The sequence below is a fragment of the Sturnira hondurensis genome, unplaced genomic scaffold, assembly GCF_014824575.4.
Source record: "Sturnira hondurensis isolate 20B ecotype Veracruz unplaced genomic scaffold, ASM1482457v3 Scaffold0006213, whole genome shotgun sequence".
Taxonomy (NCBI): domain Eukaryota; kingdom Metazoa; phylum Chordata; class Mammalia; order Chiroptera; family Phyllostomidae; genus Sturnira; species Sturnira hondurensis.
The window spans coordinates 3,805,575-3,831,786 of NW_028078844.1; the positions used below are offsets into that span (position 1 = coordinate 3,805,575).

At 38.5% G+C, this 26,212-nt stretch overlaps 1 protein-coding gene across 1 annotated transcript in view; it reads left to right on the plus strand.

Moving 5' to 3' along the window:
* Window positions 1-26,212, plus strand: part of GUCY1A2 (guanylate cyclase 1 soluble subunit alpha 2) — a 311,211-nt gene that overhangs the window by 34,793 nt on the left and 250,206 nt on the right. Inside the window, exon 3 of the mRNA XM_037047730.1 lies at window positions 3,889-4,010. Within this exon, the coding sequence (XP_036903625.1) occupies window positions 3,889-4,010 (122 nt within the window). The remainder of the gene's footprint in view (window positions 1-3,888; window positions 4,011-26,212) is intronic.

A 26,212-nucleotide genomic window follows, 5' to 3' on the forward strand; every position in this document is an offset into this window, starting at 1 on the left:
CACAGAGGTATGTATATATTAGATAAAAGACTAAATTATGGTTTGGAAGGGGGTGTAAAATGAGGGGTTGAAATGATCTCTAGGATCCATTAAAGCTCTAAAATGATAGTTCTAGTACCCAGGGCCCTTTTCTTTCTAGCTAAATTATATTGGTCTGTTTGCATAGTTTTCCATTAATGTTTCATGTTCTGCCAAGGTGTGTTTCATTGACTTTGATTACTGTGTAAACTCTGCACAAGCATGTGCACTTGGATAGCTTCTTGCTTGTGTAGCGGTCTTCTCCCCTCAACCTCTCCTGAGAGAGGGGCACTGAGTGTGCATCTTTGTGCTGCTTTCACTCGAGCTTCTAGGGAATGGGCTGGGTTTGGGGGCAGTTCTGGGTGGAATGAATAGTGGGAAGAAGAGGATCAGCAGGGTTCCCCTTAGGAATTAAAAGGAACTCAGGACTGAGGAAAATCTGGTTTATGATGACATTTGTGTCTGGTGTTGTTCCCGGTGCTGTCTTCTATGCTTACCTCTCTCTCTGCATCTCCGTTGTGTACTACAGAGCAGGGGACTGAGAAAACGTGCTTTGGAAGCAGACATAAGGGACTTATTGGACTTAAAGTCAGGTTCTGCCTTTGAATGATCCCGGACAGATTACTTAACTACTGTCAGCCTCAGCTTTCTTAAATGGGAATAATTACAGTGTTGGGGTAAAGTTTAGATGAAATAGTAATGATAATATGTTGTCATATATTCATATAAAGTAGTACAGTGCCTGGCACACAAAGGTAGTCAATATGTTTATTGAATTGTTATTCCATTGTTAGTACCTGACTCCTTTGCACCTCAGTTTTTGTGGGTTTTTTTCCCCTTCGTTGTCCTGCCATATCCTCTCCCTGTACACCCTGAGTTTTTAAAGTGTGGAATCAGTTGTTTGGCATCAGGAGCTAAACATAAACATACCCAGCTCATTTGTAGCTACAGCTTTCTTCTTACCGTTTGGAATTTTTCAAACCTAAATTTCTGCCTCCAGCGTGCCCAACCCAACAGCTCTCACTCATGCTTATACTGTGTCACTCCGACTGGTATATAGCTCACAAAAAGTGGGTTACTATGGCAGCACAGACAAAGCACAGGTTCCTTTTAAAACTATGACCGGAAAACACAAGACAATCACTCCTTCTGAGATGTAACATTAATTCATTATATACTTTATACACTGAAGTGTACAGAAGTATGTATTCAGAATGATGCCATTCATTTACGCTTTTTGCCAGATTTAACATTGTTGTGTTAATGCCAGGGGTAGGAGTGCTGCCAGCCTCGCATTAGCCTGGGACACCGTTTCCTGTAGTCATCTGAAATTAAATTCTATTACTCCAATTATCACTGTGGGCCCGAGGTTTGTTTTATACAGCCAGCCTTCTGTTCTTTTTTTCTTTTGACAATTGACTAGGGATTAAGCTAGAATAAATTCAGTAGAACATCAGAAGTAAAATTAGGAGTGGGTGAACCCTGATTACTCTGGGAAATAAACTTCAGTGACATTACTTAGGCCTCCATGCTCAGAATCTGTGGCCATCAATTTTGTTATCTAAAACACGATCTAGCTTCTTTTTCACATATTTATAAAAAAATAACTATCTTATTGCATAAAAACAAAAAAGTTAGATCAAAGCTCATATCTACTGATTGCACTGTGTGTTTGAAGCCATTTATGCTCACTTTACATCTGTTATTTAGTCCTAACCATCTATTTAGTAGAATCATTGTACAAATGAATAAATTGAGGCTGTGACAAAAATACTTTATCCAAGGGCACACTGATGAAAATGATGGCACTCGATTTAAAAATAACACTGTATTTGTCTGTGTTTAACACCCGTGCCCCCCACTTCTCATTTCATTGTGTGAATCCTGCATTCTAGAAACTATAGTAAGCATTTTACCTAACTGGTTTTTCGGAGTCAGATCTCAGTGAGGTGTACATCCATGACACCCATCACTTCAAACATGCTAGCAGGAGTCCCCTTTGATATTAGCTTGGACAGGTTGCCCTATTTTCCAAGTATGTTCAGGGAGTATAAGTCCACTTCAGACCAGTTGAAATCTTTAATCTCATATCCAGTCTCACTCTCATATCCCTCTCTGCCCGGGTCAGGCTTCGCCTGGGGAACTTAGAAAGCAGTGTAGAGATGATATGATGTGGATTTTCACTCTACCACTCCAGGCCACTCCTTTCTATATCCCTGTGTCTTCTGATGTATTGTGTCAGGCTAGAATGAAAAGGAGAAATGGCAGAAGCCTTTTCTAATTCACTGGTGGTTGAAACAGTGCTTTCTTGCCGTGATGTCCTCAGTGAAGTGCCTAGAGGAGCTCTGCTTTGCTTCTGGTCCTCCCGCCCTAGACCTGAGGGTGGCGCTGCACAGTCTTGCTGGTGGGATTCCTGCCCCTGGCTGCAGGGTCTAGACTGGGGAAACAGTAGGTGGGATGTCAAGCTTGCCGGTCCTTAGTGGCATCTCCCTCATCCATGGGAAACTCTTTTTTTTTCCCCCTTGCCAAATGGCGGGACTGTAGGCAGTTCACAGTGTGTCTCTGTTTCTTTTCCCTGTTAATCTTCTGCTCGGTCAGGCACAAAGGGATAATCCAGAATTCCCCGGCAGATGTTCACTGAGGAATGAGGTATTCAACCCCCAGTCTCTATGGGGTGCAGCCCTTTCTCACAACGGGGGGGCTTCCTCAGGGAGCATGCCCCTTCTCTCCTTATAGGGGAGGGAGCGCCAGGCCCACTCCTTGCTCCTTGAAGGACTTCCTTTTGGTTTTTGTATAACGCCTTTGCTTCTGAAAGCTGGTGGTGAGGTGACGGTGGCAGTGGCTATGTCATCCTTTCTAAAGTTCTGAATGAGTTGTCTGGTCTTCTTGGCTGCTCTTTGGGAGTGTGGGAGTGTTTAGCACCTGTTGTCTTCGGCTTTAGTGTTTCAGCTCTAAGTCAGAGGCACCTGGGGAAGCTCCAGTCCACATCAGGTTACTCAGGCATTCTGTTATTTAGTCTTCACGAGCGCTCCAAGAGGCATCTCTTTTTTGGGAGGGGGGAAAGTTACACTACCAGAGATTTGGTTGCTTGCCCCAAACTCAGATAAAAAATGGCAAAAAAAGTGAACGGAGAAAAAGGTAGGACATTTCAGTTATAAAATAAGCCATGGGCTGCAATGTACAGCATAGGAAAACAGTCAATAATACTGAAACAACCTTATATGCTTACAGATGGTTATTAGATATAGCGTGGTGATCACTTCATTATGTATATTAATCTTAAATGACTGTTGCATACCTGAAAGTAATATAATATTGTATATTGATTACGTTAATACAAAAAGAAAAGCGTACGACCATAATTCCAATTCTGTTAGACTCCAAACAACTTATTTGCTTCTCCTGTGTGTACCACACTGCTATCATCTTGACTGTGTGTTGTAGAGGTTAAGGTGTATTTACCTTTGGTGCATTGGCACTAACCTTCAACACAGTTAGTGCCAATGCACCAAATTAGTGCTGTTAATTTTTTTCCTAGGCAACTTCTTTATAGGAACAGATTACCAGCAGCTATGAAACAGTCAGGTAAGGAAACATTAGTCATATAAAGCTGATATACCTTCTGGTTTTCCTCTTTTTTTTTTTTCAAACATAGCTTTCTGATTAATGATTGTCTCCAGATTCAGGTCCACAATGCTAATGCTGATGTTAATGGAGGGTTATGTCATAGATTATGTCTTAAGGGCTCAGTTATTTTACAGTGTGATTACACTAAGAACACGGACTGCGTGTGTTTGTGTGTATGTATGTGAGTGCATTCACAGATGCTTTAACATTTTTCTCCATATGCTAATTGTATTTTTTTCTTAGTTATAGGGATGCAGAAAAGAATTTCCACAATATCTCTAACAGATGCTCCTATGCAGACCATTCCAACAAAGAGGAAATTGAAGACGTCTCAGGAATTCTTCAGTGTACTGCTAATATACTCGGTATATCAATTATATATTTATATGGTTTAGAGAGAATGAATGAGGGGAAGAGGAAAAGTAAAGGTGTAAATGTTTTATTTTCTATTAAAGAAACGTTTGGAGCTTATAGCAGGTTGAGACCTCTCTTCAAGTGATTTAATTTCAACACTTTTGAAAATGTTAAGTGGAAATTACATTTACCTGGAGATTGAAAAACATTATAATAAAAATATTACATTCCAGGGAAACTTTTCTAAATAAACAAATGTGAGTATTATTAGCCTCCCATAATTCATGTTTCTTTGGCTCTTACCCTCAGCTGAAATTGGGGGTCTTTCTGTCCTCTCAAAGCCTGTGTGCTATTTTTCTATTATTATGACCCCATTACTTCCGGGAGGCCCTGGCTGGAGCTGGAGGGTGGAGGATAGGTACTCACAGTGGACTCAGAGGCAATGAGGCAGGTCATCTTCTATGGTTTTTGTGCCTTGCGTGTGGTGGCTGGTGTGTCCACCTTGAAGATACCGGTCTTTATGACAGGGGGTTGTTTTTGGATGCTCCCCAAGTGACTAAGGGCTGCTGTTGTACACTGCGCTGAATCATGTAGCATTAAGGTACCGTACTATCATGCTACCTTAATATCTGACATTCTTGGTGTGTGAGAGCTATGCTGCATTATATGCAGAGCAGATGTCATAGCAGGAATGCAGTCTGCCCTAATGTCTTATAGATGTTTTAGTGAAAAACACCTCTTTCAGGTTTTTTTTTAGGATCCTCCTTTTATTCTAATGACTGAGATAGGCATCCATGGGGTGTTGGTGGGGAGAACAAGAAATCTTAGTGACTGACTCCAAACAGAACTCAGAATCACGTCTCCCTCAGAATCAGATGAAGGAGACAGGGGCAAATTTCTTTGCCTGATTTTCTTTCCGTTTAGGGTAAGTACTTTCCCTGAAAACATCTGGGTCCCTTCTACAGATTTTAACCCATGAGTCTACCCACTTTTTCTAACCATATCTGACTCACGCTGGGACTCCAGCTTGTGGTCTATGACCACATTTTCATTCCAGGTCACTTTTGTAAACACAAAATATTATACAAGAACACGGACATTTTGTGAGGAGGGGTATATAGACCTATATGTGATTTGTCCATAATAGCTATAAGAAAGTAAAAAGGAAGGCCAAAGATTTGCTTACTGTAATCTTAGTACAACTGTAAGGACGTTGTACTACCCGAGTAAACCTTATTTATTAGAGAAAACAAGGGACAGGAATAGAGAGCGACAATGGTGGGCATCACTCAGGGGCTGCTTGCAGTTTTATGATTTTTGTCTTTTCAAGGACTCTCCCAACATTAACATACTTTTCTCTCAACATATTGTGATTCTCAAGGGGTGGGGGAGATGGTATCCCCCTAAGAAGGATGGATCAGAATTTTGGCAGAGGGAAGTTTAATATTTAGAAAGTTGTTCTTACCTAGTTTCTAAACATTTCCTTGCCCCTGGCAGCTCCTTTCTGTGTGCTTCCTACCTTGAAAATAAGTGAGTTAGAGGGGGAAGGAGGTGTTCAAGGTAATAAATATATGAGTGCTAATGGCCTCCGAGCCATGAGTTACAAAAGGGTGTGCACACATCCACAAAGAAACTCAAGGTCAGACAGTTTGATGTGGTAACCATGGTAACAACCATGTGAGGCTATGGCCCAGTGCAACTTAGCTGTCCTTCAACAGTTACCATGAGATGCCGGGTAAGTAGTGAGTGGAAATACCGACAGGTAGTGTGCTTGCTACCTGATGGTATTAGGGAATGGGAAGATTTAAACCGGATGCTTATGACCTAGAAGGTGACTATGTAACAGGGTTTGGATAGCTATGAATAGTACACTTTCCCTGAAAAAGCGAGATTAGGTCTGATTGCTTTCCCCTCTATGTAATGATGGCTTGTTCCTAAAATGTGAAAGGCACAATTGTGTAAAATTTAAATTTCTGAAGAGTAGTACTAAATGCGTGCCATCTGTTGACTAGATGCCTGCCTGGATCTAACAGGTAATTATGTGCCAAAAAGGTGGCCATTCACTTGAATAATGTCCTTTCATAAATCCCAAAATATGTACTGTGAGGACAAAGATAGCAGCTTTACTGGTTGTAGTCAATGAAAACTTTGTTTGTAACAGGTCACTGAACTGTGATTAATTTTGGTTTGCTTAGATTTCATCTTTATAAAAATTACATTTAAATTCTGCTGTGCAGTCATTTATAAGAATTCAAGAATTAATTAACTCACTGGGCAGAAAACACTATGCAAGTAAGGAAGCCCTTTTTTTTTGTTTTATTTTTAGTATGGAGGTTTGGCATGGAGAAATAGTTCCAAGCGGGTTGAGATAAATTTTGATGCTTGGAAACCTTCTCTGCTGGAGCCAGAGGGCAATTTTCCAGCTCTATGATTTATATTAATCACCTTCGGGGAGTGTGGTTAGTACATTGGCGGGTTGGGATTGGCGATATTTTTCTTACCTCTTAACCGAGTAAAGGGTTGTGGTAGAAACTAGAAATGTGTTTGCCGACTCATCTGTATGTTATTTTTACTTCACCTATTATCAAAAAAGATTTAAAGTCATTGTCCAGAAAATATGATCAGAGTAGTAAATTTTACTCTTTTCAAAATGATTGTCAATCGATTTAGTATAAACGATTATAGATACTTTGATTACTTGCTCTTCAGGTTGAAGTTTGAATCTAGTGGTTGACAGGGAATAAAAAGAGGAACCTGGAAGGTGGGAGAAAACTTCTCCGGGAAGACCAGTGATACCTCAGCCCTGCATTTGTTCTGTCTGAGCTTCCCTAGGCCTCCCTGAAAAAATGCATGTGCGTTAGTGCACATACTCCCTAATAATGGGAAAGGACTTTTTCCAGACAGCAAGGTTTTTACGATTTCTTTCTTTTTTTTTTCTTTTTGGCTTACAAACCAGTTGTTGCTATTTCTGTCTCATCATTTACAAATTAGGGATATTAAGTACAGACTACTTCCTTGTCATCTGTTCATCTCACTTTGCTGCCCCGGCAGTCCCTATGCTAATGCAGGATAGCACACTAACGGGGCTTTTACACCCTGGGGAAAGGCTCCACGAAGAAAGATGGTTGTGAACCATGCCCCGCCCCCTGCCTGGGAAGACTCTTAGTGTTACATTTATTACTTTATATGGTACACGTCTTTTGCATACCAAAATGATCTTCTCATTTTGGTTGTCTGAAAAATGTAAACCTTTTCCTGCCCTAATCTACAAAGCCCATTTTTAGCTCTAATTAAGTAGTAAAAATGTGTTTATATGCTTGTGAGTTGCAGCACTGAGCATTTTCTTGGGAATTATAACAGTTGAATGATGCTATGATGAAGCATCTATGACAAAGCATGAAAGTGTCTCTACCATGGGTTGGCACCTGGTCCTGTAGCTTGGATTTAAGTAGCGTTGATGGGAACAGAGACAGAGGTAAAGGAGAGGGATGATAAAATGTATAGTCAGCTCTTTGACCATACTGTAATTTAAAATAAACAAGGGTTATGACCATTTCTGTTTTAATGTTATTAAAGGGGTGGTGGGTGTTTCAGTGTAGAGTATCAAGAGCTGTGAGTGGAGGAGATGGTGTGAGAAACAGTCATTCCACACTAGGATGGAAATGAGAACCCTAGCTGAGTTATTTATTGATGAAATACAGCAAACTGAGCTTTGCCATTTTAATAAACATCAGTTATTTTCTGTAAAGTATAGTCTTTATACTGCCTTTGTTAAGTACATTTTCTCTCAAAATAATCAGAAAGGACATGCATTGTGAAAGAATATTCATTAAAGTTTTCTTGCTCTCAAAGGTCTTCTGTTAAAGTAGGGCTTTACCGTCTCCAAAAACTCAGCACACGCAAAGGCAGAGTCAGAGTAGTGCTGTCATGGGATTATCCGTTGGGCAGGGGAGGAGGCAGGAGGAGGTGGCACTGGCGGCTTACACCTCACTGCGTTTTCCTGGTGTCGGGGATCTGAAACATTGTGGAACCAGAGCTGTCCGAGAAGGGCCGCAGATCCAGAATCATTAGCTGGTATGGAGCTTTTTGTGGTTGTTATTTTTTTATAAGCAATAATTTGTTACTTATATGTTAACTTGCATGTAATTTTGGTTTTATTGCCATTTGTAATGTGCATTTAGTGGCCTTTTAATTGGTCATAAAACTGAAGCATTAGCCTTATTTAGGATTAAGATTACCTTGGGGGTTTTCTCAGAATGACTCTTAATCATATAATTGTTTAGTGAATTGGAATATGTTTAACATATTTAGCATCTTGGATAAGTAGTTATTATAATAACCATTTACTGGTTTTACTGATGGATTAAGATTGGTAACAATAAATAATTTCTGCCAGTACAGTTTTTGTTACTGTAACTAGGTAACTGATCAGTTTTCTCTTTCACTAAAAGATGATAGTGTCAATATTTTAATGAGATGAATTGGAGTTAAGGTGGTTGGAGGGCCTTGATTTATTAACTGATTTAATAATGGTGTTGCAATGTAGTGGTTTAGTGCAAGAACAAGCCAGACTACTGGGGCTGAAAACAAGCCTGTCTTACTTACTAGCTATATGAACTGGAATGTGTTACCTAATCTTTCACACTTCATGTTTCTTATCTGTAAAATGGGGATAATATTATTATACACATCCTACAGTTGTTTGGAAGATTAAATAAATTAACTTACATGAAGTACTTCTGTATAACAAAGCCTGATATATAGCAAAATGTTACATAAGCGTTTGCTCTTATTATTGAATATTCACAAAACAATGTTTGCATTGTACCTGGGAGGCCAGTACTACTCACTTTTTTCGGTGAGGAAACTGATACTGAGGGCCATGAACTTGTTAAGTTCCTTAGTCGGTGATGATGACAAGACACCAAAGGCAGGATTTGAACCCACGTAAGTCTGATTCCAGACCTTGCATTCTTTTCAACTTCCTCCTGCTGCCTTGCAGAGCGGTTGGCTTGCAAGTGAATTTACATGACTCCTCTGATGCCAATGACACAAGTCGTTCTGTGCAGTTCTCTCAGTTATGAGAATTGTCATGATATTTCATTTTACCTAGTCCATTACTATTTCAAAATGTATTGGGATACTTGCTCGTATGTGACCAGTAATATCGAAAATGTTTGACTGCATCTCACTGGTATTGAGGACAGTGCCGTTTCATGGTAATTTGGATTATTTTCAGTTTAGAAACAGTATGCTTTTCTCTTTAGATTTCAGGTGTTGACAAAGCAAATTCAGGGTGATGGTGTTTACCCTTATGCTGTAGTAAACAACTATGCCCTAAGTGTTCACTACACTTGTGTTGGCTGTAAGATTTCAAGCTGGTCTTGGTACACAAGGGGATTGACTTTTAATCCATTGGCCCTGCCCAAAGCCTGCTAAAAGGTGTATTCCTGATGCAACTGATTTTCTTTTAGTAATATATTTTATTTAACTCAATGTATCCAAAATACTGTAATTTTACATATTATCATTAGAAAGTTATTAATATTTTACACATTTTGTACGAAGTCTTTGAACGTTTTACATGCTCTATAGCCACATGTGACTCTACTGTGATAAACAGTGCAGCTTACAGAGTGTAAAACCAAGGTCCTCTGGACTGAGAGACACAGGCACAGTCGAAAGCAAAGGAACAGTCGTGAAAAATGAGTGTTGAGTAGAAACTTAAATCCTAAATGCTGAAACCTGCTTCTCTATTGGTCTGTCCCCAGCCTTCTTTCTTCTGCTTGGTGTTCAAAACCCAGGCAGCTAAGCTTACACTGTTAAGGCAGTTCTTAAATATGGGCAGATAGCCAAAGATCACTAGACATTTGAGAAGAGTGTTCCACTTGAAACATGGAGAATAAACAATGTTGGGAGATAACTCTTTGTGAGTCTCACATTTCTGCATGTTTTTCAACAGAAGCACCGTGCTTTTGCCCCAGACTATGTTTTCAAAGATGTTTTATATAGCAAACAGCCTTGAAATATAGGGATAGTTATTTCTATCCAAAGCAAAGGGCAGGTTTGTTTGTGTCCAGCATACTATCTTACTCTGGGGCAAAAGTCAGAAAGACTTACTGTGCATTATAAAAGATTAAAGCTCCTTAACTTCCGGTATCTCTCCTTCAACACGATCTACTGTGTATACAGGCGTTACCTAGGGTTCTTTGTGTTGCTCGGTGGGAAATTATGCTCGGGAATTTGATGGGAATGCGGATACTCTGGCAGCAGCTTTTTCTGATTTAATGCATAAGTTCAGGAATATTGTTACAGTATGTCATTTAATAATTCTTAACAGAGACCCAGAGCAGTGGTTCAGTGTAAATTGGAAAGAACCTCTGGTTTTGGCTCTCTGCCTGCATACCGTCCTGAAACAAGTAGAGGTAGTAAGTAGGCCTGAAAAGGAATGAGACCCGATTTGTAGACACTGTCTCTAGTGTGTATAACACTTCAATAAAAAATTATGCTTAAGTTATGCAGAACAATTTCAGAAGATACAAATGTATGGAGCAAAACTGCGGCATGCCTTCTCTCTACCAGTACTCTTTTCCTCTTCAGAGCATTTGTTTACTGAAACTTATGACAGGCCTTTTCTCATGTTTTTCTCCTAAAATTCTTTATACTCCTTTAGCTTCTGTTCTTTGTAGAAAAACATGACAGTCATTTTTACTCCTACTTTTATTATCTTAGTTTGTCTCTAACACATTGTTTTCCTATTACTAGCGACTTTCTGTCGGGCTTCCGTTCTTTGTGTGGGCCGTGTTTCACGTCCTCAGTCTTCAGGCTGTCAGTTGTTCTCTTTTCTGGACTTTTCATTATGTAGGCTTTTACTTTCCTTTCCCCCTTTCTTTTTGTCTTTAAGTAATTTTTTAAAAGATTTTATTTATTTATCTTTAGAGGGGAAGGTAAGGAGAGAGGGAGAGAAATATCAGTGTATGGTTGCCTCTCACGTGTCCCCTGCTGCGAACTGGGAACTGGCCTGCAACCCAGGCATGTGCCCTGACTGGGAATCGAACCGCAATCCTTTGGTTCACAGGCTCACACTTAATCCACGGAGCTACACCAGCCAGGGCTTTTAAGTAATTTTTTGATTCCAGTTGATACACAGTGTTATACTGTCAGTAGTTTGAGGTGTGTCCATCCCAGTGATTAGACATCATATAAATTACTAAGTGATCATCTTGATAAATCTTGTACCCAGTGACACCATACACAGTTATTGCAATATTATTAACTATAATCCCTCTGCTGTAGTTTACATCCCCATGGTTATTCTGTAACTACGAATTTGTACTTCTTAATCCCCTCACCATTTTTTATGCATCCCCCTCACTTCTTCCCATCTGGCAGCTGTCAAAATGTTCTCTGTATCTATGAGTCTGTTTCTGTTCTGCTTGTTCATTTATTTTGGTTTTTTTTAGGTTTAATTGTTGATAGATATGTACTTATTGCCATTTTATTATTCACATTTTTTACTTTTTTTATGAGAGACCCTCTAACATTTCATGTAATACTGGTTTAGTGTTGATTAACTCCTTTAGCTTTTTTTTTTTTGTCTGGGAAGCTCTTGAGTCTAAACTATATAGCTTTTTTGGGTAGAGTAATCTTGCTTGTAGGTACTTTCTTTTCATCACTTTGAATATTTCTTATCAGTCCCTTCTGGTCTGCAGTTTCTTTTGAGAAACAGTCTTATGGGAGGGCGTTCTCTTGTAGGTAACTAACTGTTTTTCTCTTGCTGCTTTCAAGATTCTCTCTTTGTCTTTAACCTTTGGCATTTTAGTTATGCTGCCATCCCAGTGCTGGAGCTCAGAGTGAGTGAGTCTGAGTAAGTCTGTGTCTGGACCCTTTAAAAAGAATTTCTGGGACTCCAGAAGCCCTCTGTCTCACTCAGCCACAATCACCACTGTTTTTTACAGCCAGAAGCTATAGGGACTTCTCTCCCCCAGACTGGAACACTGGGCTGGGGGGCCTGCTTTGGGGCTGGGACACTCTTGCTCCTTAGGGGGGATCTCTGCAGTGGAGATGTCCCTCCTGATTTTTACCTGCCACTTCTGGGTGTGGGACCAGCTTGTGTCTCTGGCCCTCCTGCCAGTCTTGATGTGGCTTTTCTTTATATTCTTAGTTCTAGGAGTTCTGTTCAGCTAGATTTCAAGCAGTTCCAAATGATGGTTTAGTTGTAATTCTGATGTGGTTGTGTGAGGATGTGAGTACTGCATTTACCTATGCTGCCATCTTGACTGGAAGCCTTTCCTTTTCCCTTTATATTTTTAAAAATATACTTTTAATTTTGGTATAGTTTTAGATTTGTAGAAAACTTGTGAAGATAATATGGAAAGTTCACATACATTTCACACTCTTAATGTGAAGAGTGTGAAATTTCCCCTATTAATGATACCTTACATTAATATGGCACTTCAGTCCCAATTAGTGAACCAGTATTGATACATTATTATTAACTAAATACTGTACCTTATTCAGATATCCTTAATTTTTACCTGTCCTTTTTCTGTTCCCACTCAAGGTACCACATCGTATTTAGCTGTCCTATCTCCTAGACTCTTCTTAGCTGTGATAGTTTCTCATATTTTTTTTTATTTCTGATAACCTTTAAGTTCTGGAGAGTCCTATTGAGCTCTTTGAGTTGTCTGCCCTGTATTTCAACAGAGCTCATCATTCTGTGTGTGTGTGTGTGTTTTGAGCACTTCTTAATTTTTTTAGCACTAAGGGTGTTCAAGACTCAGGCTGTATATTTTCTGCCTCAGTCCCAGAATCAGTCATTTCTTCGAGGGGTCCCAGTTTTTCTTTTATTGGGTAATGGTGTTAGAAACAAATATTTGAGCACTGGATGTTCTAGTTGTTATTGCAGTATTGCTGCATTGAGTCTGTCTTAGCTGACACAGCAAAGAAATGTATACATGTATACTAACTTGTGTCTATGTGCTTATCTATGAGTACTTGTATATGTGTCCGTGCATATCTATATTATGCTCAGTGTGAGTTTACACTGAAGTCTCCAACTCCAATACATTACCATGTAGGTCATTCTAACTTCTTTCCCTTGCTTGTCTGTCATCTCCTCCAAAAGTGAGAAACTGGGCCCCCTTTAACCATCCATCTGATTAATTATTCCATTCCAGTGTAATGTATAGTTGTTTCAGAACTGTTAACACATGCTCCCATGGAAAACAGTTTTACCACCTAGAGCACAGTGTTTATGTGCAGTTTTATAGTATGCAGTTAATGTATGGAACTTTGCAGACTTCACTCATTTCCAAGGTAACATATTTAAAACCTCAGTGAGGTTTTTCTCATATTTTAAAGAATTTGCATACATTTACTTTTTGTGCTGTATAATTTGATGGGTTTTTTTAATATTTATTTATTTTTAGAGAGAGGGGATGGGAAGGAGAAAGAGAGGGAGAGAAACATCAATGTGTGGTTGCCTCTCATGTCTCCCCCACTGGGGACCTGGCCTGAAACCCAGGCATGTGCCCTGACTGGGAGTCGAACTAGTAACCCTTTGCTTCACAGGCCTGCGCTCAGTCCACTGAGCTACACCAGCCAGGGCTGATGGGTTTTGATAAATGCATAGCATCATGTATCCACCACCACATTATCATGTGGGAAATTTTCATTGACCTAAAAGGTCCCCTGTGCTTGACTTATTCACCCACCCTTGTGTCCAAACCAAGTCTCTGGCAAGCACTGATCTGTTTGCCACTCTATAATTTGCCTTTACAGAATGTCATGTAGAGGGAATCAAATATTATGTAGCCTTCACACCTTGGCTTCTTTCACTTGGCAGGGTGCAGTTAAGAGAAATGCATGTCTCTGTGCGGTTTGAGAGCTCCTTCCTTTCCCCGCTGAATAGTATTCTATTGTACGGATGTATCACAGTGTCTTTGCACCTACTGAAGGATATTTTCATTGCTTCTGACTCTGGAAATTATGAATAAACATGTATAAATACTCCCTTGCAGGTTTTTATGTAAACATAAGTTTGCATGTCAGTTAGGTAAATACCAAAGACTGATCAGCAGACTTAGTTTAGCTTTGTAAGAAAACAATCAAAGTGTCTTTTTACAATGCCTGTATCATTCTCTTCTTCCCAAGAAATTGGTATTGCCAGTTTTTAGATTTTAGTAACTCTAATAAATGTGCCTTATTCCTTCTAATAAACAAAAATGGCACCTGCTATCCCATTACAATTTCAACATATGCAAACTATAAGAATGTTGTTTTATGTTTTTCATTCTGAGTGGTTTCCTAAGATTTTATGTCTGAATTTAGACACTGCTAAAAATCCTTAGTCAGATTTTTAGCATAAATGATTCATATACCAAGAAGTAGAATCTTTCTCTTTGATTTGGTAAAAAATCAGTTCTCAGAATAGAATTAGCCAGTGTTATACAATGGGGAATGAAATGTTTGAGGAATTTGGGTATATAACTTTGAAGTGTTATGACTTATAAACCTATTTGTTGAAGATATTTAAAGTATCTGGGGTCGGGGGAGTGGTAGGGGGAAAAGGAGACAACTGTACTTGAACAATAAAGAAATGTTAAAAAACAATAAAGTGTAAGACACAAGCAGTTTTGCTAATATCATTATGCTCTCCTGATCCTCAGATTGCCATGGTTTAATTCCTTTCAACACTATCAGTGGCCAGTGAGGCAATTCAGTTAACTCCTGTTAGTTCATGCTCATAACAGGTTTATCAAGCCTCTTTAAAGTCTATTACTGCTCTTTTCTCAGGAGATAGTATCACTTCTTTTCAATATCTGCAAAATTTCTAACAGGAAGAAAAATTAAGTCTGACTTAGAAGAAATGGAAGCACAGGTAGGTCAAGCTGCTTGTATCGGGTCCCATCATTGGCTTGTGGGGAAGGCAGAAAAGACTATGAATCTCCGATATGAGAGTCTGCTGCATTGTGCTCATTGACCCCTCACTGCTTCTGTTCCAAAAGAAGTAGTCATTATTTTGTTTTTTTCTCTAGGTCAAAGGGAAGTTTATTCTTTCCTTACTATGTGGATTTATTGTGGGTCCATATAATGTCACATGTCTAACTCATAGTTCATTTTTTGTGACATCTCATGGAGTAAATTTATAGAGATTTGACACATTTGCTTTTTAACTTATATACTATTTTTGATTTTTGGTATGTTTTAGCTCAAATGAACATGCTATCTCCCTTCTCCCCCCTACTTCTTCTTTTATGTTTGATAACTTATTCAATAAATTAACCATTTCTTACCTGTGGGTCTAATTGTTTTTGCCCATTATGTTATTTCTGTTTTCATTGCTCCTTACTGCATGACTCTAATTTTGACTCAACTGTACATTTTGCTCACATGCTACTTATATATTCTGCAAATTAATGACCATTTTAAGTAAAATTAGAGTTAAATGTAAACAGCCTAGGTTCCTTACCTGAGTTGTCATTCTTTTTACTCTTGAGTTCAGATCTTCAGTCAATTTAAATGATTTTGACATTTAATTAATTTATTTAATTTATTTATTTTAATTTATTTAATTAATTTTGTAAGTAGAGATTGATGTGTCACAATAGAGATGTTATTCAAATTAAGGCTTTTTATATATAGTACATTCTCTTTATTTTTCTCATTGTCAGTCTGTTTTTCAAAAGTAAATATATTGATCTCACTTGACTTGTTTTCCATGAATTCCATATGAAGTATTGCCATATGTTTTATTTTCCAGTTGGAGAGCAATGGATGGTTATGTATGGTGTATCAGGGTTTTTCTTTCTTATTCCTTTTAGTCGTAATAGTAGGTATTTCAGTGAGATGGCATTCATTTCAAATGTTGTATGATTGAGCCCAAACTTCTGAGTTGTGGCCTAACAACATGCTTTTCTTTTCTTTTTGTAGTTTTATGAACTCTAGTCTTCACTTTAAGATGAGACAGAGTAATTTCTTGTGTGAAGACAGAAGATGTAGATTTGGAAATACTAGTCAGAATTTTTCCCTCTGATATAAATGGATTGTTTTTAGAAGTTATGGGAGTTTCATTCATCGTCATCTACTACTAGTATGGTGCCGACTCAGTTGGGGTAGATTGTCGGGAGCTGGAGAAAGGCTGGGGATATGGAGAACTGGGCTTCGCGTCCCACATAGAGAAGGGAAAGCAGGAGAAGCAGCTCTGGGTCCCCAGAGAAGAGGGGAATGAATGATGGATGGTACGAGGGAGAAGTTCATTGACGTTAGGGAAGTGTTGGTAACAGATATGGAAAGGAACCAATGGGATGCCTATAGTAGGTCATTTGAGGAAAAAGAAAAACAGATGTGATTGTCATAAGCAAGGATGCTCAAGTGATTTCTGACTCACACATACTAGTCAGGATTGAATTATCTCCAGAGCTGGACAAGGAAAAGAAGAGGAAAGCCAATTCTGAAAATATCAATTTTTATTTTAATGTTGATGAATTTATGCTTTTGTTCTTCTGCAGAAATATATTTTGCATTATTGATTGTCTTTACTCCAGAGCCTAGAACAGTGGGTTCCACTAGTGATTGTATAGGAGGGTCATCTGGAGACATTAAAAGAAAAGAGGGCTGTAGCCACGAAACCCAGATATGTGTCTAGGAAAGGTAGCGGGAATTTGTGTTTTTTAAGAGTATGCTCCCCAGATAATCGGGGTGTGCAGCCATGATTTGACACCTTAATTCCAAGGCTGTTTCTGCTCTTGGGCAAGGAGGCTTAAGAAGTTCTAGTTTAAGGGTCACAGGTGGATTCCCAGTCAGGGCACATGCCTGAGCAGTGATCCAGGGCCCCAGTAGGGGGCGCCTGAGAGGCAACCACACTTTGATGTTTCTCTCTCTTTCTTCCTACCTTCCCTTCTGTCTAAAAATAAATAAATAAAATTTTTAAAGAAGAAAAATAAAGAAGTTCTAGTTTAATTTTTAGGGACTTTGGTACCAAGTTACACTTACTGGTACTTCTGGTTCTGGAATCTGAGCTGCTTGTCTTATTACTGAAGGGGGGTTGCTGCATCACACATTACTCAGTTCCTTTTCACTTATGCCACTTCTCTTCAGGACCGTGAAGTTCAGCTTCTGAACCCCAAACAGGAACTGGGACCCTGCTTCTGTTCACTGGCTTTTGTCTTCAGGATTCAGGATAATGTCTCCTGATAGATACTCTTTACTCATGTCTATCTGTTTACTTTTCTTTATATTTTTACCAAATATCTTTGATGCTAAAGACTGCTGGTTTAAACTGCCACTTTCTAAACCATGCATTTATGATATCATGTGTTTTTTTCTGTGCCTGCATATATGGGCATATCTAGTTCTGGGTTGATCCCTTCCTTCCTTCATTCTATGTCATTCACTTTGCACAGATGTGTGGTAGATTGTTGTTCAGTGAATGTTCAAGAAATAATGGGTTACATGTAGTTTTAGTATAATGCTGGCTTTAGCATTTTTTTCTCCTAGTACTGTTAGGTCCAGAAATTGTATTAATCACCAGAGGACAAATTTAGCCTTGGGGGGAAAGAAAGTTGGCAATCAAGTTAAGTTTGTAACTGCTGTGGGGAAGGGAAGTTTATACTTGTCTTCGAACTCTCTTAAAGCAGAATCATTGTAGGGTCTTTACAAAGAAGAGGCCAGAAGGGATTTCAGCCAAAAAACAGGCAGAGCAGTGATGAACGATCCCGATTCTCCTGACACTCGTGGGCTACTCCACTGAGTGATTAGTGCCCAGGAAAGCTTTGACTGAAAATACCGCAGATTGCCATCATTTTTCTATTTTTCATTATGTTTCTCCTGATTTCATGTTTTTCTTATAATATTCTGACACCTCTTCATTCACTTCTAGTACTTTGGAGTGTTTTTCATTTACCTCTTGTTTGTTTTTATACTTTTTTATTATTCTGATTCTCAACCCTACATATTAACAAAAAGGAACGGCGCACATCTGCCAAGCACGTGAAGGTTCACTTCTCTTCATTTGTCATTACTTTTTACTTTCGTGCAATATTTAAACTTATTTTTTCAGATGGCAAATTAAGTAATCAAGAGATTCTAACTTGTTGCAAATCTGTAAAACTAACTAGTTTAAAGGTTCTGAAAGATCAGTGGGGGGTTAGCTGGGCTAACTTTTCCTGTATTTAGTAGAAGAAAGGTTTATTAATTTAGAGATGTGTGTATATGATATTGTAGAAAATATTTGCCTTATTAAAGAAATACTTTTCAAGCACTTTATTCTGTCAATATAAATATTTCTTGAGCATCTACATTTTTCAGGTACTGTTCTAGGGATCTGCAGGGTGAAAAACAGACAGAAAGTAAGGCAGACCACAAAAAAGCCACACACGGCAAAGGCGGTGGCTTCATATTTCCTATGAGGAAATATAATGTATGAGAGTACAAAAGAGAGCTGGAAGGTCTTAAATAATTAATATGCTAATGATACTTGTTTTTAATTCATTTAAGTAATTCTAGTAGGATTTCTGCATGACTATAAGTTTACGTTGTTTCAATGGTATTTCTGCATTCAAAACTGTGAATAAATTTTTCTACACATCATTCACCCTAATATGAAGGAGGTTGTTGAAAATTCGGGTTTTCCCACTGATTTCTGAGGAGCTGTTACCTCAGGCAGTGATACACAATCTGGAAAGAAACCAGAGAGTGTGTGTCATAGTATTTGGGGCTGGACAGAGTTCTGTTGTGTTTATCCACCTCACAAACATTTGTTGAGTGCCCTCTGTGTACCAAGCCTGTCCTGGTTCCAGGGACTTGACAGTGGGTAAGGCAGGCGTAATCTTTGCCCTCCGGTCGCTGTCAGTCTTGAAGCTCACGGGAAGGTCACGTGGCATGAAGAAAATAACTTTTTCACTTAGTGGGCAGAATGGAAGGCTGCTGTGTGTGGCCCCGGAACACAGCCACCCTAGGAGTGTGGGGGCACTGGCCCCAAATAGTCTGAGAAATTTGGGATTCAAAACTTTTTTTATGTGGTGAGAGGGAGGAGCCTATTAAATGTGTACTTAAGCTTTCTCTCTCATGCTCTCTCTCCCTGTGTATCTGTATGCATGTTTACACATTCACCTATATATGTAAGTACATAGGTAGACACACACACACACATATATGGGGTGAGCAAAAGCAGGTTTACAGTTGTGATTACGCAAAACATAGAGTTTATGCTTGTATTTTATAATCATAACTTTCATGCCTTTTTTCATATGGACAGCTGTAAATGTACTTTTGCCTACCCCTGTACATGTATATGCACACACACATATACAAATATATATAAGCCATACAGTGCTTTACTGTAGTATTTATAAAAACAGTTTGCATATATTATCTTGTATGTTTTTAGACTCTGTAGCAACTGTTATAATCTCACTTAACAGATGAAATGATTAAGGCCCAAATTCTTATTTACTCAAGATAACTTAGTTATTAATTGATTGAGGTTGGATGATTTTAGCTTTTCCAACAAGGCTCTTTTTACCACGTGAAAGTTTTCTGTTTCTCAAATTAAGTGGTAATTGTAACACATCTTCCATCCCTGTTTCTTAAAAGAAGTGTGTGTGTGTGTATAACTACACTGCTATGTAATACTCTGTAATACTTTGTCCAACTTCTTGAATTTAAAGATATTTTGTAAATAAATTTGCTAATGACAACTCTGGTGATAAAAGCATTTTCCTATTTCCAAATGTGAGATAGAAAATAAGATGTAGAAAGCAAGGATTTTGAGCTAATAAAAAGGGGGAAGAATCCAGCTTATACTTTTATTATAGCACATTTCATTATGTACATTTTCATTGTTTTCATCTCTTTCTCTTCAACTTGACTGTAGGTACCTGGTGGTTAGGTGCCGTGCATAACCCTTTGTAACCACAAGGCAGAGTGACTAGAAGGGCCGGTGCCCAAGAAGTATTGTTTGAAGTACAAAGAAAGACTGAGCAAGACTTTCTCTAAACTATTTTAGAGAAAGGAAAATGAAAGACAGAAGGCAAACGGATAGGGTGGATGACCCTGTATTGGATCCTGGTGTAGGGAAAAAAACAGCTATGAAAAACATTATTTGAACAATAAGTAAAGTTTGGATGTAAACTGTGGATTAGATAACAGTATTGTACCAGTGTGAAATTTCCCCATCTATGTAATTGCACTGTGGATATACTAATGTGAGGGGGCATCCTTATTCTCGGTAGGTACACACTGAAGTATTTAGGGGTAAAGGGGCGTGACAGCCACTACTTCCTCTCAAATTCTGCATATGGGTGTGTGTGAGAGAGATTTTTTAAATATCACTACAACTTTCTTCTGAGTTTGAAATTATATAAAAACAAAACATTTCTAAAAATTGCTGAATAAAATTATGCTAAAAATAGATCATAAGTCCAAAGGGAATTTCTATTTCTACTTGGTTGTATTTGCAATTCAAAAAAAATGTGAAACTAGACCAGTGTGGCTGAGTTGGTTGGATGTTGTTCCATGAGGAAAAGGTTGACTGTTCGATTCCCGGTCAGGGCGCATGCCTGGGCAGAGGGTTCGGTCCCTTGGTTGAGGTACATGTGAGAGGCAACTGATAGATGTTTCTCTCCTTCTTTTTCTCTCACCCTTTCTTTCTAACAATAAATAAGTAAAATCTTTAAAAAATATTTCAAAACTAAACTAACAAATATCAATAAGTTTAAGAGCTTGTAGTCTATTTTTATACTTAAGTGTATTTTGCTTTTTCTAATATTGTCCTTGTATATTCAGTGTCCAGATTGGAGCCCAACTATGGAGTTCATATTCCTCAAGTTTTGTGGTCTTATGCGTGATCCGATTTAGTGATCTGGAACTTGAAGGTGAAATTAGAATGGTGTCTGAATGTAGCACCACTTTGTTTTTCTAATATCACAGGGCAATTGATATCGGGATAGGCAATTAGTTCCTGTATGTACTGGATCACTCTATTCTTCTACACATAGAAAAATATTATTCAAAAACGAGAGCTCATGTTTCAGAAAAATAAATAGAAATAATAAAAATTTCCTACTTTTATCGCTTAAGTCACCTACATTTTTTAATACCATAGTGAGTGACATCTGCACTGGGACATATTTCTTTCTTGTAATCTTTTTACTGCCAAATACTTTCCTTGGATTCAAAATCCTCATCAATCATTGACATAATCTCTTCTGCAGCTCTGCTTTTTTTTGATTGCTTCCCTGACATTTTAAATACCCAGGGTAAATTATTTTTCACAGCCTGTCATCAGTCATTAGATAATTCTGCAATGTGCTATGAAAGTGTTTCTATATTTAGTAGCACTGCTTTCTGCATGTCTGTGCAGCTAGGTGTGCTATTAGTTACATAGAATCTTCATCCAAAGTAGGGCATCACACTAAGGAACTGTTTAGTTTTTAAATTTTGCTAATAAAAATCTAAAGTGGACTCTTTAGAAGATGATGGATAACCCGATGACTATAACTGTCTATGGTTAAAATTATTACCACTGCCAAGGTTTTTAAATTAAAAATATCTAGCACATGCTAGGTGTTCATTTCCCTTCTTGGAATAGACACAGTCTCATTTTTAAAAAATGGTTTTCACTTTAGACACATGTTATTACATTTGTTAAAACCTTGATTGTTGTATAGAAATAATGGGGTTTAAGTGGGTTATTTTCAAATTTCAAACTTGTGTAGGACCATATACAGACATAAGAGGCAGATAAAAGTCATCTCAGATCCACTGTCTAAGGTCTTTGTAATGCCCCTGTCCCCCTCCTCAATCCCTGCAGACACGCATATGTACGCATTTATGCTGTCATGGACCTCACTCACCTAATCCTTTAGGGGAAGATGTTTAATGAAATAATGGGTTGAAAGTAGTTGCTAATGCCAGGCAAAAATCTAACTGATAGTGGTATTCACAAACCAATGTCTCTGCTTTTATTATGTATAAATAAATGTTAGGCAACTACAAGGGATTTATGGGTAGAATAAATCTTGGTATTACCACACAGGAGCTTGATTGCATTGGCTCATTCTTATTTACAGGTCTTTGGACAGTTATGATTTGCAAAACAGGGATGTTGGTAATAAGCTTAACTAGAGCAATTGCATCTGAAGACAGCAGAGTTGAAGTTTATTGGCTCATTGTTTATAAAGAGGATCGCCCACGTAGTGAGATTTGGACTTAGAACAAGATTACCATAGTCACAGGCTACAAGAAACCTTCAAATAATCTATCTGCCTTCGAGGGCACCAGGCCAACTGTTTAACTGTTAGTGGGAAAGAAATACAAACTATGTTGACCTTTGACGTCTTCCTGGAAGCTAGGAAGGAAATAGCAGCAATGTTCAGGCAAAGTTTGGGAATGGGCTAAGAAAAGCTAGCTTTAAAAAAACAACTTTTAATTATGCTTCTTTTCTTCAGTACACTAAAGGAACACTTTGAAAAGAATGTGGCATCGTTCACTGAGTGTGAATTTAAGATCTTACAGCTTTGTAATATCTCTTTTTCTGTCAAGGACTGGATTTGGTTGACCTTCTGGGTAATTCATTTTTGTTTGCTTTCAAATATTAAGAAAGATCTCTCATATAACCTTCTGTTTTCTTTAGGAGTTAAAGACTAATGGGAAAGTGATAAAAGTTTATGGAGAAAGAAAGAGCTCCAAATGCAGACAGTTTTGTTTTACATCTCTTTCGGGTCAGGTAGCCCTAAGCTTACCCATTAAGATATCTATTAGGATGAAGTATTCAATTGGTTTCCTTTCTTCTGCTTCTGTAGTTTTTCCTCCCTCTGCTCATGCCTGCCCAGTGGGGGCTGCTGTCTTTTGGAGATTCCAGGGGCCAGAATGTGACTGACAGGGCATAGGTTAGGATGTACAAGGTTTGCTTGCAAGGAATGGGAGAGACTGGCCTGGTCTGGGAAATGATTTTCCCTGGGTCCTTGTAAGAGATGAGAACAGGAAAATAATCTTAATGCCTCTAGGATCTGCCACTACATCTCACTAGATACACCATAGGCAGCTTGATGTCCTCCTTCCTCATCTGCCCTAAATTTAAAGGTTTGGATTTTCATGAAATCTTTTTTTTTGCAAATTTTTATTTATTTATCTTTAGAGGGGAAGGGAAGGAGACAAGGAGAGAAATGTCAATGTACCGTTGCCTCTCGCGAGTCCCCTGCTGGGAACTGGCCTGCAAACCAGGCATGTGCCCTGACTGGGAATCAAACTGCGATGGTGTGGTTCGCAGGCCCGTGCTCAATCCACTAAGCTACACCAGCCAGGGCGGATTTTCACAAAATCTTTTAGTCTCTGACACCCCTGCCCATGAACTTGTGGTGTGTGTCATCGTGTGATAATAACAAACTTTGTTTATTGTTTTCCAGTTGATTCTGAGTGGCTTCATTAGCTATTACTCTATTTTATTCCTCTGTAACTTTTATTTTCAGTCCTTTTGCCAGCTTCTGCCTGACAGAGGATCTAACACGTGTGCACACGTGCTGTCACTGTGACTGCCCCTGTCGTTTTTTGCTTTGAAATGGGCACAGTTTAAGAATTAAAGCCAAGGGCTTCTCAGTATCCAGCCCGTATTTTCTACATTATCTACATTTTCTACTTTAATTAATGCCCTTGAATTTAAGTTGAAATTTATAACAACTGAATATTCATTTGTTTATTCATACATATATTCAACAAGTATTTATTTTATACAGAATGCTGACATTATGTAGTATCTATATTCTGAGTTATTTGGCCAAATACAATAGAATTTGCTACAAAGTTAGATTGACCATTCTGTTCTCTCTGAGCCTCTTAAATATCCTAATTGAGTTTTAGGTCAAAGACACCGTAACACATAAAATAATTTGTCCCAATTCCTTAGTGTCCTTATGTTACTGTTGGACTTATGTATACAATAACCTATAAAGCCTTAATATCAGTAGACTAAAAATCTTCATATCTCTGTCTTAGTAGTGGCCCACACTTAAGATTCTTTGAAAAGGAATAATTCAAAACCAGAAAAAAGAAACATCAAATAATGGCTTCATGTTTACTTGAAGCCATGTTTACTTTACTCCTTACACTGACAAAATATTGGCAACAACCAACAGTCCGACTATAAGGAAATGGTCAATTAAAGCTTGATAAATCTGCTTCTAAGAACATTAAACAGCTGTTTCAGTGAACAGATATTTATGATGTTGTTGTAGCTCTGGTTCCCCAGGAAATACTTTGAGATGGAGATCTCTGCTCAGGAATGCTATTGCATAGTGCCCTCAGGGTCAATGACCCAACCAGGCAAACCACTAAGACTAATCCTTTGTGATTTAGAGCCCCACCCTCTTAAGTCATCCTTTTTCACAAAAGGTGGTACAAGTTTGCAGCTTAATGGCTTTACCAGACTGTTTCCCCTGAGGTGAATGAAGAAAGTAGAATGCGAGAGGGAGAAGTTGAATTGTGTGCTGATCTCTTCAGAATTGCCCTCACTGAGGCCAGGAAGCCTTCGCTCTGCATTACAGCTCACCATCTCCCAAACTAACCATCTTTGGATGCAAGCTGCTTGGGAGAGGGGACAGGACAAGAGTCTAGGCAGCTCTCTTCAGCTCAAAGCAATTCCCCAGAGTGTGGCTCAGTTTTGAACTGATAGCTTTAAACACTCCCAGCATCTACTAGAAATGAAATATTACACAAAGACAGAGGAGCCAAACACAAAGTGTTTTTGTGTATGTGACCACATTATGAATCCGACTATGTAAAATATGTGTATTTACAATAGCTGGAGGGAGTCACAAAAATAATGAACACAGCTATGTTACAAAAGTGAAAGAATTCATAGAAACATAATCCTGTCACCAGGTAAACCGCTAAACCAGATTGTAGCTTCTCTTTCAGTAATGGAAGAACTCAGGTGTATATTGTCTTCTTCTCTCCCAATTTTAAAGGATTACTATTATTGATTGATTGATTGATTTGAGGAAGGGAAATACAGAGGGAGGGAGAGAGAGAGAGAGAGAGGGAGAGAGAGAGGTCATTTTGTTGTTCCACTTGTCCATACATTCGTTGGTTGACTCCTGTATATATATGCCCAGACCAGGGATCAAACACCCAACCTTGTTGCATCAGGAGGATGCTTTAACCAGTTTAGCTACAGGTCCAGGGCCTAAAATGTTGCTCTTTTTATTCTTGCATGTCTCAGGCTTTCTTGTGTTCTGTATGCAGAATATGTATGGGTGAGGTATGACAGAAACAGCTTAGTGTTCTTGTCAGATTCACTTTGAGGCTAACACATGAATGGTTGCCTGCCTGGGATTCTAGCTTCAGTCATCCCTAGTGTAAAAAGAGGCAGTAGTGTGCATTCAGTCCCTGTGTGTGCTACAGATACTTTTTTTCACAGTCCTAAATTGCTTCTCTATCCAGCCCTACATCTCATACATGCCTGATCAAAGATGAACTGGGTGTGACAAATGTGAGCATGACAAATAAATAGGACACTGGAAAACAGCTGGAAGAGTACACTCTAGTGAGGAGGAATAAATACAAATATTGATTTTCCCAATTTAGAGAGCATATACACAAAAGACTGTAACCCTGGCATAAAAACATCTCATATTAGCTCCTCTTATCTGAAATATATCCCTTATATCTCTATTGCTTTCTTGTTTCCTTCCAAATCATAACTCGTTCTTCTAAGTGACACACGCTGTGTGTCTATTTTCTAATATACCCATGTTTTTTTTATATCTATACAAAATTGCTCTCCAGAGCTTCCTTTGCATTTTGAATTCGTTCTTTCAAAACTTAAGATGAGAAGACAAAGGAGAACATGAGAGCTATTTTCAGGTACTTTAAAGGATTTTTGTGATGAGAGCTGGTAGATTTATTCAAGTCACTACCAAGGATATAATATTCTAGAATTTGTTGAGTAAAGTTATCAGTCAGTACAGTAATAGATTTTTGCCTTGGTGGAAGGAGGAAGGAACTTGGCAATCCCTAGAGTTAGGCCATATTGGAAGAGCAAGCTTCAGGAGCTTCTCCTCACATGTGGTATTAAGCAGGGGATGGATGACTACCTGTGAGGGCCACTGTTCTTGGGGAAGTTGGGCCAAGTCACCAGTGAAGTTCCAGTGCACTTGCTGACTTCATGAATTGACATGTGAAATGATGTATCTACAAATTCTCTTTTAAATAA